The sequence below is a fragment of the Convolutriloba macropyga genome, unplaced genomic scaffold (genome assembly GCF_964194025.1).
Source record: "Convolutriloba macropyga unplaced genomic scaffold, txConMacr16.3 SCAFFOLD_4897, whole genome shotgun sequence".
Classification (NCBI taxonomy): Eukaryota; Metazoa; Xenacoelomorpha; order Acoela; family Convolutidae; genus Convolutriloba; species Convolutriloba macropyga.
In genome coordinates, this window is record NW_027452482.1 from 5,001 (window position 1) to 19,410 (window position 14,410).

At 34.1% G+C, this 14,410-nt stretch overlaps 1 protein-coding gene across 1 annotated transcript; it reads left to right on the forward strand.

Moving 5' to 3' along the window:
* Nucleotides 1–2,910: 2,910 nt before the first annotated feature.
* LOC142357517 (uncharacterized) lies at nt 2,911–13,688 on the forward strand. The gene is made up of 4 exons (XM_075409132.1): nt 2,911–3,442; nt 7,058–7,456; nt 9,802–10,047; nt 13,378–13,688. The coding sequence occupies exons 2-4, from the start codon at nt 7,362–7,364 to the stop codon at nt 13,646–13,648; spliced, it is 612 nt and encodes a 203-aa protein (XP_075265247.1). The 5' UTR covers nt 2,911–3,442; nt 7,058–7,361; the 3' UTR covers nt 13,649–13,688.
* The last annotated feature ends 722 nt before the right edge of the window (nt 13,689–14,410 follow it).

Consider the following 14,410-nt stretch of genomic DNA (forward strand, 5'->3'; position numbering starts at 1 on the left):
GGTAATAATTGCGTATACCAAAAAGGAAAATTTATTCACACTCGTAAATTTGAAAGAGCAAATTAAAAGTGGAAATTGAATGTTTATACCCAGATACACATAATTGGGAGGTGGGGCATATTCCTATATATTTCCCTGAAATTAAACAAATTTTGGTCGTATATGTACCCGGACTTGAGTCGCAGAGCTTTTCAGCGCTGAACCAGCGCACTTCAAGAGCGAACACTTAATTCAGTTCTGAAACATGGTATCTCCAGAATATTTTAAGTTTCTTTATGTGCAGTATTTCTTCATTATGATAATATTGAGGTCATAGAGTTCGCCCATGCTAAACTTATCCTGTATAGTTTGAAAATTACTCATACCCTAAAATAAGTCTGAGCAGAATAAAGTCATAATTTTGTAGCTTCTAACTGGTAATTACTATAGCAGTATGCACACTATTTATATATAAGCTGGATTGTAGGCAATTAACCCAAAGCCCATTTAGCTCAGTGGTTACGACTTGCTACGCAAATTAAATGTCACAAGTACCCACGCGGAAGTTCGAATCGCATATAAAGCAAACCTTGTTGGCGGGAGTTAAGCTGAACATATTATTTTTCATGAAGTAAATTTGACTCAAAAATCAGACTAGCCAGTGTAAATAGTGACATGAACAGAGTACTGGCCATCCTAAAAAACAGAATGTCTTTAGACTGATTCAGCGCTGATTTGCTCTGCCACCAACCTCCGGGTAAAAGAAACATTTTGCAAAAATTGTTTTCACAAATTCCTCTGCAAATATAATTTTACAAATCAGCTTTTGCCCGGGAACAAGTTTCAAGACTTGATCATCAGTTCTCTAGTGAATTAAATGTCTTACATTGTGAAATCAGCGCTGACCATGTTTCGTCTCAAGTCTTAAGATTTGTGAAATTTTGGTCAAGACTTGACTCAAGATTTCCCAAGACTTAAGGCTTGATTAAAGACGAGTCAAGCCTTACAAATGACATTATTAGATTTCTGAAATAGAATTGATCCCAAATTGACAATTCATTAAAGCAGCTAGGATAAAAGCTTGACGTTCAGTCCGAGTGTTTGTTATTTTTTCACAATGGTTGAATTTGTGGATTACAGTTTAACTCGACGTTTTTCAAACCCGAAAGATAACATCCTTATTAATCCATTTTTTTATTGAAATTCAATATAATTGGATAGTAATGGTGCTTTGTTCTTTTCTGTAATAATCTTGTCACACATATTTAAATGATCTTGAGCTTTAAAAATGTGATAAACAGTTAAAGTTGCAACTTCTTTCAAATTCTTTAAAATAATCGGATTTTTCTTTCTTACAGGGCCAATAAAGCTCTGTTAATTCTTTTGCATGGGTTAATGTGTACATTTTAACTGCACACATTGGGTTGTGAGAATATTGGCTTCTAGAAATCAGGAAACATTTGAGTACTTTTCGATAGTTTTTCATTTTTCCAAAAATAAGTGGTTCTTCCCTGTTTGTTGTTAACATAAACCGCTAGCCTGGAACTTAGTTTTCTGGGAGATCTTGGCAAGGCTATATTGTTTTTGAGTCTGAAGAAATCAGATATTGGAAGTGATTTAAAAAATTTTTATAAAATTTTTGTGTTTTTCCAAATGCTCTTGCCTAAATAAAATAAAACATTTTTTAGCTTGCGTTGCTCTTTTATAGCTTGATGTTGGCACTAAGCTTTTGGTTGCAAAGACATTGATACCAAGAAGGTCTAGCGAATCTTCCTCACTTTTTGTTCATATCTATTATTTTTATTTAATAATTGTTGCTATGCCTGCTTCTGTATGCTTCTTCTCTGTAAATAAAAATTCTTTAATTAGATATCGAATTTTCTTTTTTTTCGCTTTCGTTTTTTGGTATGATAAAAAAGTGTTTACAATTTATATGCTATTGTTTTTAAATGATATTGCTTTTATTTTTAAATTGTTGAAATCTTTGGTCTTTTTGGCTCGAACCGTTGAATTGGTCTATTGATCAGGTCACGAAATATTTAGTTTTTGCATTGTAATTCAGGACTTGTCATGCTACTTTGTTTTCAACTTTTTTCACAATTTAGTGACACAAGCGCTCAGATCTCAAATCCTCCACTTAATTCTAGAGGGTATTATTTTGCTCGTGATTAAAAACTTTTTAAATTATCATTTTTAACAAAAAATAGGCTTTATAAAATTTACTCCGTCTTTTGAACAAACGAAATTACAAACAAATCTTTTGTTAAACTTTATAGAAGCGAGCTTATGAGGAATCGAACCGGACAATTTATGATATAAACTTCGGCGCTAAAAATTTTGAACCATAAATTATGCTGCACATTTTATTACTCACTCTAATCTATTCTCCCTCAAAATTATGGAGCCCAATCATCGCAAATTTGTCATCAAAAACTTGGGTTTAAACTTGTGCCCATGATTGTAAAATTATAGAATTATATTTGGTCTATGAAATATTTCCAGCAGACAAGATTTAATGATATAATCTTCCCTTTGCCGTTTATGACCCTCATTTGATAGTTTATGGCGATGGGGCGTTAACATTTTATGGCCCGACTAAATGCGTGGGAGGGAGCAACAGAAATGATCTAAAACGAAGCGCATTTTCGGCTGTTTGCAACGTCGTTCACGCGCTTCAGTTGAACAGACTTTAGCGCCCCTTTTTTCCCGGCTGGCTGGGTTCTCTGGGTTAAACATTTGGAAATAACAAAACTGGGAAAAACGGGAATGAGAATGAAACAGCGGGAAAATTGGTTATAATACACCTTCATTTGAATTTACGTCATGTGCGTGAAATAGTTACTACATGCGCTTGTTATACGAATTGAGATAGAAAAAAATAGCGCAACAATTTGGGTTTAGTTCCAAATATACCTACCACTATTAGAGCAAAGTAACAAATAGAAATACATACTGAGGGAACGACATTGGGTTTGCAAAATGAATTGAGGGGCAGCCTAGAATGTTAATCCCAATATTTGAGGCTGGGAAAAACCAACGGCCGTATTTGACATACGTTAATTGATCCAGGCTTAGCTTGTGCCTCTTATCTCTCCAATGGCGCGTCCACTTATAAAAGGATTATTTAGGATTTTCCTTAGCTTTTCTATTATGCCCTCACAGCCTTCACTTCGTTTTAGTACGCGCGGGAATTTATAATAAAACTAACTTTTCCTTCGTTTCCCCCTTCTCATATAAATTACATACAGAAAATCCTTATCAATATAGTCGCTACCATGATTTGCGATTAATGGTTTTATTTCTATTGAAAACAATTACAAAAACTACAAATATTCTACTAAAAAATCTTGTTATGGCTGCCCTGTTACCATAATTAAAACTGATTCTGAAATGTGTCGTTTTATTTCATGTCTTTTCTAGAACGCATTGGTTTGTTGGATTGCTGAAATAAGCAATTGTTTGTGTAAGTATGCTTTTGAACACTTTTGTACATAAAATAATCGAAAGAAGCAAAGTTGTTCAAACATTTTCAAATAAGGCTTATAAATTTTAATTTTAATGTCACAATTTTTATCTAAAACTTTAACGAAAGGGCTGCTTGTTAGCTCTCTTATTGATACAAGGCTAGGCTGGTAAATAAATGGGGGGGGGGGGATCTTTTGATTTGACTACGGCGATTGAGCGTAACGCCGGCTCTCATCCAAAAAATAAATAAAGTTTGGTTTGATAACACTATAATCGAGAAACGCTGATTATGCTTCAAAACGCCTATAGCCTCTCAGAATGCTTACTCGTATAACATGCAAATTTGTTTCGCAAAAAATTTTCCAGAAAACTATTCACTTCGCCTCGTTTAACGATACAGATGTACAATTTAGTACCGCAAAAATTTTTTTAAAATTTTGCATAATTTTGTCACTAAGGTATGCTAGATTAATAAAACGCATTTCCGCCGTTGCTTCAAAAATTACAGTTTTTGTACAGCGTACTAAAATTAGATTTCATACAAAACTGTTTTAAGAATTTTTCAATCCTGTAGAGTTTGTATTTCGCTTACAAAAAAGAACAAGGATGATACTCAATTTCCGTTTATGAAGAAAGCGAGAAACAAAATCAGTTTTAAAATGTGTTAGTGCTGCAAAATTTGTTTGGCTAGCAAGTCTGACTACTTTTCTGAACGTTATGAAGGTCATATTGAGTTTGGAAACTGTCTGTAAAGTAGATTTTCTACTTAAGACAGTATTGAACTTGCACCTTTAAAATTTTTCATTGATGTTCACTATAGAGGGTCAAATTTGGAATTGAAAACTCATAGAAATCAGCATACTGATATCCATTAAAATAAAGCGGTTTATGGTAACAATCTTTTGCGCTAAAATTGTGTGCGACTATCTACAACGGTGGCTGTACTAATGCATGAGACAAAATCATTTCAAAAAGGATTTTTTTTATTGTTTGGACATGAATTTATATCATTAGATAATAAATTCCAATCATTCTTATCAACACAATATTACTAGTTCATGCGGTAAAATTAATTTGTGAATTAACTAATCCAATCACTTTACAAAAAGTTGAGAGAGTAAAGTTAGTTTGCGTTGATAACAACGAAGTCAGTTTGCAAAGAAAATCGAATATACTTCAGAATTTTTGCATATTCCATCTCACAACAAAAATTCCTATTTAAAAATTTCGAAAAAAGGCAAAAAATATTGAAAGTAATTCACCTTTTGCCACATAAGAATATCAACAGGATCAAACCAAACAAATTTATACGTGTTTCTAGAGGAACCGTAAATACAATAGTCAAATTATATAGTATAATGTCAACTAAAGATAATCAGAACATTTAAAACAGGGAAATAATTTAGCAAATTTTTCCCAAGAACTGCAAAAAAATTAACAACGTTATTTTCTTGTTTTTCACAGTACTGAATGAGATTGGGCTATAATTGCCAGAAATAATTCTTTTAACCAGTTTGTTGTCAACTTTTGTTTGTTTCAGATAAAAAACACTTAGAAAGTTAAATGTACATCTGACTCCAATGCCTACAAATCTTTCAGACAAATTTTACAAGTTCAGACATTTTTTACAGGTTAACTATGAAAAAGAACGTCTACTGTACTCTTTGTGAGTTTGAATGTAATCTACTGTAACCTATAGAATGTAAACAATGAAGATTTTTGTAAACTGGATTTTCTTTCCTCTAGATTTTTGACTGCAACATTAATTTTGATTGTGTGAGCTGATTTTGGAAAATATATATAGAACATATATGGAAAATGTTATCTACAATTTTATTTTAAAATGGCTTTCACAGTTAGACATGCCAGAACGAGCAAATACTTGATCAAGTTAAGTCGAGACTTGATCAACTCTTTTCCACTAAAATACACGTCCTAGCTTCTGTTGGCAAGTCATCAAAACGGTAGCAAAGCAATTTTAAAATTTTATCACAAGACATGTCTCAGGAATTGTCATATCCTCATATCCTGGCCAAAACTGCTTCAAGACATTACAAAGCCTAGGACGTGCCCAGGCCTGACATTATTAGCGTCTACTGGTAACAAAACAAAAACTAGTTACGAAGAATGTGGCTCGCACTTCACGTCGTCTTTTGACGCCCAATGTTGAAAGCGCTTCAATTACGTATAAGTAGTTTCCAAACGCCAATAAAAAAATACCCAAAATAGAAATTTATTCCAAGAATTTGATCATAGTTACACTGAGCGGTAAGGGCATTTAACAAAACTTTATTTCTTTTATGATTTAATCTTTTACGTTGAAGGGCTATACTAAAATGAAGGATTTTACTGCAATTAATCTGCCGCACATTTCTTTGTGCAATGCACTCCCGTAATATTTTTTTGCGGCGCAAAGTAGATTCCACTTTTAAACTTCGCGTCTAGAGGTGAAAAACACTGACTGGAATTTCAAATTGGGGCACCGCCTCTTCATCCTCAAAGTTTGTGGTGTGTGTGCGTTTGACAGGTACTATTTATTAAGATAGGAAAGGTGAAATGTGGTTACAAAATGAGTAAATTTACTCGCAACATTTGGTACCGGTAGACGCTAGTAATGGATTTGCAATTTCTCTAAAACAGCACTTATTCAGAGTTGACGTTTACTCCAGGAGTTCGAAACTGCTGAGAACAAATTCTGAGGACAATTTTCATTTAAAATTTCAAAAATTTTCATTTTTTTCTCCGGTATCTTTTTGAGATTTTTTGAAAATCGGCGTTGACCATGAAGTGCAGATGTCTGTTCAGGATGCATAATATGCTCCAAAAAGTCTTTTTTCAATACTGTTTCAAAACCTGGATTAAAAAATCATTAAAAATTTGTTCTTGCTTTCATTCTGCACTAGTTTTAAAATGTATATTGTTCATTTGCCTATTCGTTCGTTTTACAATATCGAGACGAGGTCTAAAATTAACTCTTTTCCCTATAGATGCAAGTGAACAAAACATGAATTCCATTTTTTTAAATAAAAAACCGCAAAGAAATGAAGCATCACTGCAGCATGGGGGATATTTTCCCAATCCAGCTTGTCTCGCTCGGGCGACTAAGTGATGAAATAGCCATAATTTCCCACCAAATTTCCAAATATCACTGAAGCGTGATTAAAGTTTAATGGAGTTGAAATCCTATTTGTAGGAACAAAGTGCGGCATCAAATTGCTTTCAAAACAGTAACCACAAATATCATTCGGAAATCAATTTCAAATCATGTTGTATCAATTACCCTCACTAGATGTGATAAACAACTTTAAATTTCAACGGCAAGTTTTTGTTCACTTTATGTTGAATTTCATTCAAATTTTATTCACAAGCGCGATTTAGATAAAAAAAAGGGAATAAATTTCTTTAGCAAATAAAGATAGCAGAATTTTAAACTAGGTCAAATTTTTTCAAGTTTATTGGTTTTCATACCCCCGTCGCGTTTATTCCTGTGACATTTATAAAGGCTTTCTGTTTTTACAATTGCCGTATCAATTGAGCTTTTATTGATTCAACATTTCTCAATTTTTCCCTCCGACCTGCACAAATTTTATCACGCGCTCTATTTTCATTTCAGACGCTGGGGAATTTGACGCCAGACAATCACAATACTGTTGTTATACTTCATACAGGCTAACCAGAATTGAATAGCCAGAAAATATAACCTACATTCAACAGCCAGCCGGAAAAATAGATTCCGCTACAGTAGACACCCAGCACTACAGTACAACCGGGTTGTTGTTTGTTTTTTGTCTGTTTATTTACCTCTTATCTGCTGGGTTTGAAGTTGATTAACAGCGACATTTGGTCTGCCAGGGTTTGTAATCGGAGAGGGGGATTAAAGCGCGAGGTGGAACTTGTCCCTAAATTTTTGGGCTAAAATGTCACAAAAGTTTGCGAGTGGGCGTTCCGTGGGCACTAGGTTGAGTGCGGAGAACTTTGCCAAGTACTTCCGATCCAAAAAAACAGGAAGCAAGTAAGTCCATGAGTATTAAAATTTGTAGTAAGTTTGATGTAAATATTGAACCAATAATCAACTTTTATCAGTAGCCGTTCCTAAAGATAGTTTTTGCACTGAAGAACATGTTAAAATGAGAGAATTCGATTGGAGGAAAATTACCCGGACCTATCGCCCAGTCAACGTCAGTACTGGGCACGTGTAATTGCATGTCTTATATCAGCACTGATTAAGAGCTATGATCATGTCACTTTTTACACTTGTCAGTCTAAATGCAAGTCTTAGTCACGATGTGCACGTCTAAATGCAAGTCTTGGCCAAGACTTGGCAAGTGTAAAAAAAACGTTAAAAAATAGCCAAAAAACGTCAAAAATATCAGAAAATATGGGCAAAAATAGCTTAAAAAACGTCAAAAGTAGCCGTGAAAACGTCGAAAATAGCCGAAAGAACGTCAAAAAAATAGCTGAAAAAACGTCAAAAACAGCCGGATAAAAAAACGGCCGAAAAACGGCAGAAAACGGCTCCGATGTAGCTAAGAATGGTCTAATTTAAGGCGATTTGACCTCCTCGGGTCCTCTGCTGTAATTTGGTATCAGTTCGTATCAGTTTTCAGGGGCCCCGAGAAATTGCAGAAAAATTACTGAAAAAATCGTGAAAAATTTGCTGTAATTTACAAAATTTTTCGGAATGCGAAATTTTCACAAGAATTTTTTTGAAAAGTTAGTTTCTACTTGCGAATCAACTTATAAGTGTAATCCAAGTTTTGACAAATACTTATCCAATTTGCAAACTTGTTTTTAGACGTGCACAGTGCTAATATGTGCATGTAGACTTGCATTTAGACTGGCCCACTACTGATCTCGACTTGCAGTTCGTTCCGGGTAACCTTTAAATTCTACTTGAATAGTTAACATAGATAGAGTAATGTAAGTGATATTTGCATTAATTAACAAAAAGAACAGCTGCGTAATGTGCGTTTGCACATGTTGTTCCAAATCCTCTATTTTTTAAGTCTTGTTCACTTTCCATACGCAAATTCTGTGATCATGAAAATATTTTCCGACACAATGGTATTTTTTGGTGCTTGGTGTACGCAACACATATTGGTGTAAACGGATTACACAAAATTTGTCAAGTTCGGCAGAAAAGTTGTGATAATTATCCATTTTCCTGTTCTCTTTTGAAACATCACAATTGTCAGGTTTCCTTAAACAATCTGGAAAACAGACAAGTAGAAACATAAAACCAACATCCTATAGAAAATATGATGAAATTTCTTTCGGCATTATAAGAAAAATTTAAATAAAATATTTGGGAGAGATTTATAAAGTCAGCTTTCAGACAACTTCAAACGACTAGCAGAAACAAATTGGAAGCAAAAGAATAAAGAAGGTAAAAACTACAATAAATGATGTTGTGAAAATTTTGTAATTTGGCAGATGATTAACATAACGTGATATCAATCTGTTGATCATAATTTTATAAGGTTTGGTCTTATTTGCAATTGAGTATTAAAATATTTTAGAAAATTTAAGCAGTGAAAAATTCGATGAGAGCAGCATAGAAATGGTTTGCGTACAGCCAACTAAGCAAATACGAACTAACTTAAGAGCTAAAAATTAATTATGGGTTGCATGCTATTTTCATTCGTTTTTTTTAACAAATGTTGCAGTTTTTCTAAAAAAATGTTAATTTTCAGTCAGAAAACCAGCTTCAATTTTCCAGTTTATCGGCAAAAATTAACAAAAAGTCAATTGTCTAAAATATAGTTTTAATATTCAACTATGACACTACCCTCTGAAGAAATTCGACCTGATAATTCCCAAAACCGTAAAATGTTAAAACTTCATTAAAAACGTGATAATTTTCCCTCCCAAAACCTAATTTGAAAACTTGAACAAATGGTTTGACAAAACTAAATTAAAAATCTCTTTCTCGCTGGCAGAATATAGTTTATTGTGTGAGCAGGCTTGACACACACTATTTATTGTTTTTCAATATGTTGCGTAAAAAAATTCGCAAATAGCTACAAATGACAATTTTGTATCAGTAAATAAATAACTATGCAGCAACATTATATCAACTGTTTTAAAGATCCATTACATTGGAAACGAATTGGCAGAATTAGATTGAAAGTAGTAATGAGAAAACGGCTTCAAATTAGCAAAAACTAAAGCATCATAATAAAAAACTGTTAGTCAGAGCCCTATTATTCGGCACCAGTAGACGCCTGTAATGAACAAAAATTAATTATTTTCCTTTCTCTTGAATTTTTTTTAAAAGAAATATACAGTTCTTTATACTTTAAATTCTACTTGAGTTTTAAAACGCAAACATGGTGAGGTTTTGACTTATTTTTCCAGGCAAGATCGACGGGAATCCCAGGAACCAACTGAGTTCCAGTTCGACCCCAACTTCAAACCCCTTCTGCTGTATCACAAGAAGACCAACATATCCACATCTCTCGTCATGATTGTGTCGGGTACCATCATGCTCCTCCTGTCCCCCTTCTGTAGCCAGACTGTGGGCCAGAAGTGCTGGACCAGTGACAGTATGAAGAGTATATACCCACAGGCTGCCTTAAATGGAGAGAACATCGAAAAAATCAGGTTCGATTAAGTTAGGAAAAACTGTGGAAAATTACGGAAAATTATGTGTTTGATATGGGATGAATGACTATTTGAAAGTTGAGTGCCTGTAAGCATAACTGCAGATCATAAAATATTAATTTTGAAAACTTACTGCAAATAATTTTCAGTTGATATGAATAATACACAGTAGACATAAAAATCTCTAATAAAAGCAGACCAATGAAAGCATTTTGAGATTGAGAAAATTGTAATTCGTGGCCACAAAAATGTTCAAGTAGTATAAAAGTAAGTTACATGCTAAGTTACAAACCCAGCCAGAGCTGCAGAACAAAAAATTAAAGCTAAAACCAGTTTTTCTACACAGTATTTTGTTTGTATTGACACATTGGTACTTTGAAGCAATAAATTTAGGTGCACGGTTTCCTTTTTCTCCTTTCGTTCTTCTGACCTGACTACATACCAATAAAGCTCAAATTTATATATATATATATATATATATATATATATATATATTTGGATGAAAAACTAAATAAAGTGAGTAGTTGTCGAACGTCAGAAAATTGCGCTTGAGTAAAAAAGAACATGAGATCATATAAATACTATCTGTTTAATGAGATGACGGCTAATAATAACAATTTTGACCTATTAAAAAAGACTTTTTAATCAAATGCTGGCTCACTCGCTAGAGCTATCTATACAAGCTAACTCGCTTATATCCTTATACATTCTCACATTTGCGCGCATGCAATGATGTAGACGCAAACAAGTGGAAAAGATTTTCCTCGGGCATGAATTTCCACCCACTAATTTTTTAGCAAAAAAGAGAAAACAAGGAATTTGTTACCAACTTGCCAAAATCTTCAGAAGTTTTTCTGTGACCCAAAACTTGAAAACAACTAATTAAATGCACTCAACTCAACTTTGTAGCATTTAGATTAGTTTGGTCGACTTTTTGTGAATTTTTTCTTTAGCAAATTTTGGAGAATTTCCGTTTATAACCCCCCTGCTTTGTGAGCGCATATTAATTGAATACCCCAGAGGCACGTGTCATACCTTTGCATAATGTAATGACACGTGCTCAGTGACTGGGGGTGTAAAAAGAAATATGGGGGGAGGCGCAAACGGATATGATCCTAAATTTTTGTCTGAATTGTTCAGATTTTTGTTTTCAACAAAAAAAACAGTTAATTCCCGGTGATGCCTTAAATGGAGAGAACATTGTCGAAAAAATCAGGAGCAATTAAATTGGGAAAAACTGTGGAAAATTATAGAAAATTATGTTTTTGATATGGGATGAAAGACTATTTGAATGTGAAGTTCCTGTGAGCCCAACTGCAGATCATAGAATAAAACAAATTTTTTTAGCTATTTTGAAAAAAATGGTAAAATTTTGTTTTGGTTCTCGTTGCGTTGGTAAGCTGTGAAGGCTTTCAAAAGTCTTCTGACAAGATAGTTGCAAAATTAAAACAAAGGTCAATCGCATTTCCAGCTAATAGAAATAAGACTTCCCTTTTTATCTGATCGATTAATTGTTTGAAAGGGTAGCTTTTAAAACAATCTCTGATAGATTGCATTTAAAAGTGCCGGTTATTTACTAGAAGCATGTTTTCAAAAATCAATAAGAAAATCATTGCATAACTATTCTGGTAAAAAAAGTTTTTAAACGAAAGAACTTATCTACATTGTTGTGAAAACGAATTACTGAAATGAATAACAAACAGTAGACTTAAAAATCTCTCTTAAAACAGACCGATAAAAGCATTTAGAGACTGAGAAAAATATAATCCGTGGCCACAAAAATATTAAATAGGAAAAAAATGGATACATACTAAGTTACAAAGCGAGCGAGAACTGCACAACAAAAAATTTATGCTAAAATCTTTTTCTCTGATAGTGTTTTTTTTATTTTGAAACATTGATACTTTGCAATAAATTTTGGTGCACGATTTCCTTTTTGTCCTCCTTTAATTCTTCTGACCTGACTGCACACATATAAAGCTCAAACTACAAAAACAATTATTTGGCTGAAACACTAAGTGAAGTTTGTAGTTGTCGAACGTCAGAAAATTGCAGCTTGAATAAAAAAAATTGATATAACATAAATATTATCTGTTTAATGAGATGACGGCTAATAATAACAAGTCTGACCTATTTAAAAACACTTTTTAATAAAACACTCACTCACTTGCAAGAAATATATATATATATGTATATATAAATATATATATATATATATATATATATATATATATAGATATATATATATATATATATATATACTTATATCTAAGCTAACTTACATATATCCGTCTACATTCTCACATTTGCGCCCGTGCAATGATGCACACAAGTTCCCCTGGCCTAAATATCCACCCACTATTTTTCATCAAAAAAGAGAAAACAAAACTTTGTTACCAACTTGCTATAATCTTCTGGAGTTATTCTCTGAGCGAAAGCTTCGAAATAACCAACTAAATGCACTCGATTGAATTTTGTATTGTAACATTTAGCTTAGTTCTGTCGGTTTTTTTGTGCAATTTGTTGCTATATCAAATTTTAGAGCATTTCCGTTTGTAACCCCCCCCATTGTGTTTAGTGGGTGCATATTAGTTGAATCCACCAAACGCACGTAACATATTTTCGCATAAACATTTACTATGTAATGGGGGTGCATAACGCAACATGGGGCGCGCAAACGGAAAAGATCCCATTTTTTGTCTGAAAATTCCAGTTATTCGTTCTCAACAACAAAAAAAAAACAGTTATATCCCGGAGACCATTACGTGACTGAGCAGCTCTCTTAGAGCCTTGCGCCTTACTAGTGAGGAGACATGACGTGAAGGGTGACTCCTAATCTTAGACCCCCACCCCCAACCCACACTCACGCCATCTCCCCCACCCACCCGCCTTCAACTGGCGATTTGAAACCCCCACTCATCCAGCCCTCCCAAACCTGCTCCACCCCTCCCCAAGCATTTGAACCCATTCTGCTCAACCAACCCCCATGCCATCATCTCTAATTCCTAACTGGCTACTACCAATGCCAACCACTCGCCGGTCATTTGAAAGCAATTCGCCTGACGTTGGTCGGTTATGCTTTGCCTTACTGAAAAAAATATGCAAAAGTATTGTTTTGGTAAGAGTTGGGACTTATATAACATTATAATGTTTAATCTATTATTTATACCTGGTTAAATATCTTGTTGCTATCTTGTCACGTCACATTGCAAGATATTGGTAAGATTTATCATGATTTGGTATGTTTTTTTTTCGAAACACATCAAGTTTTGTTTCACAGGGTTATTATATTCAACAGAAAACAGGTGTAAAATTGGTTTCCATTTACAGGTGGATTTACGGCTTCCGCTACATAGGCGGACTTCTGCTCGGAGTCGGAATCTTCTACTTCATAATGATAATTCAGTTCCATTCTTGGAGGGACAAAATGGGAATAGATCTGGCCAACAAGCAGAGCCATCTCATGGGGGGCTTGGACGACGGTCATCCCAGCAATTTTAATGTGTATGACATTATGGTGAAAGCCTGGGTCAGGGATCAAAGGACTATGACCAAAAAGAGCCAGGAAATGGAAGATGTTAGTTTCTCGATTTACAAATAAACTTGAATTAAAAAACTTAGTTATAATCAAGACCAGGGGTGATACTTTGACCATTTACGGATCAAATGAAAACGTTTTTAATCTGTATGCATTAGTTTATCCCCACCGCTTTTTTTCTTATGGCTGCCTTTTCGATTTCGTGGTTGCTAATTGTGGTCGCAGGTAATAAAGTTCTATTAAGCGAACGTTTTCAAAACTAATTTGACCTCTACAGACCAGATCCTTCAATGCCAGATTCTCCAGTACTCGATATAGAGTGCTAGATTTCAACTTGCAAGTTTGTGTTTCAAGCGAGGTTAAGTGACTCCTGCAAAGGTCACTTCGAAAGTTGGGCTGCGCGGGTCTCAATTACTGCCAGATTTTCATGATCGACCTGTTCAGAGTCACGTAACCTAAATGTACATTTCCTTTGTGTTTATCTAGTTGTCTTAAACCTGAACTTAGACATTAGAATCACTGCACTGCGATTTTTGAAGCGTTCACATATATCAACGTCATGGGACACGCTATAGCTATAAATTCCTAAAAATGAGTACAAAATAGTTACGTGAATCTAATGAAGTTTGAAGTTTACAGAATCAGTCAAAAACCCTTTGCGGTTATGCCTGTGGAACATTGCTAAATGAAACTTTTGGCAAAAATTTAGCTAACCATTTTACTAAAACCAAGTATTTTTCTGGTGATGCTCATTTTAAAAACTTCTGTATAACTCTTAGAAACCAGCAATTGTGTCATTGTAAAATGCATTCGCAGATTTAAAGC

Coding starts and splice junctions, on each gene's coding strand:
- LOC142357517 (XM_075409132.1), top strand. CDS start 7,362: ATGTCACAAAAGTTTGCGAGTGGGCGTTCCGTGGGCACTAGGTTGAGT. Junction 7,457..9,801: donor TCCAAAAAAACAGGAAGCAA/GTAAGTCCATGA, acceptor TTATTTTTCCAG/GCAAGATCGACGGGAATCCC. Junction 10,048..13,377: donor GAGAACATCGAAAAAATCAG/GTTCGATTAAGT, acceptor TTCCATTTACAG/GTGGATTTACGGCTTCCGCT.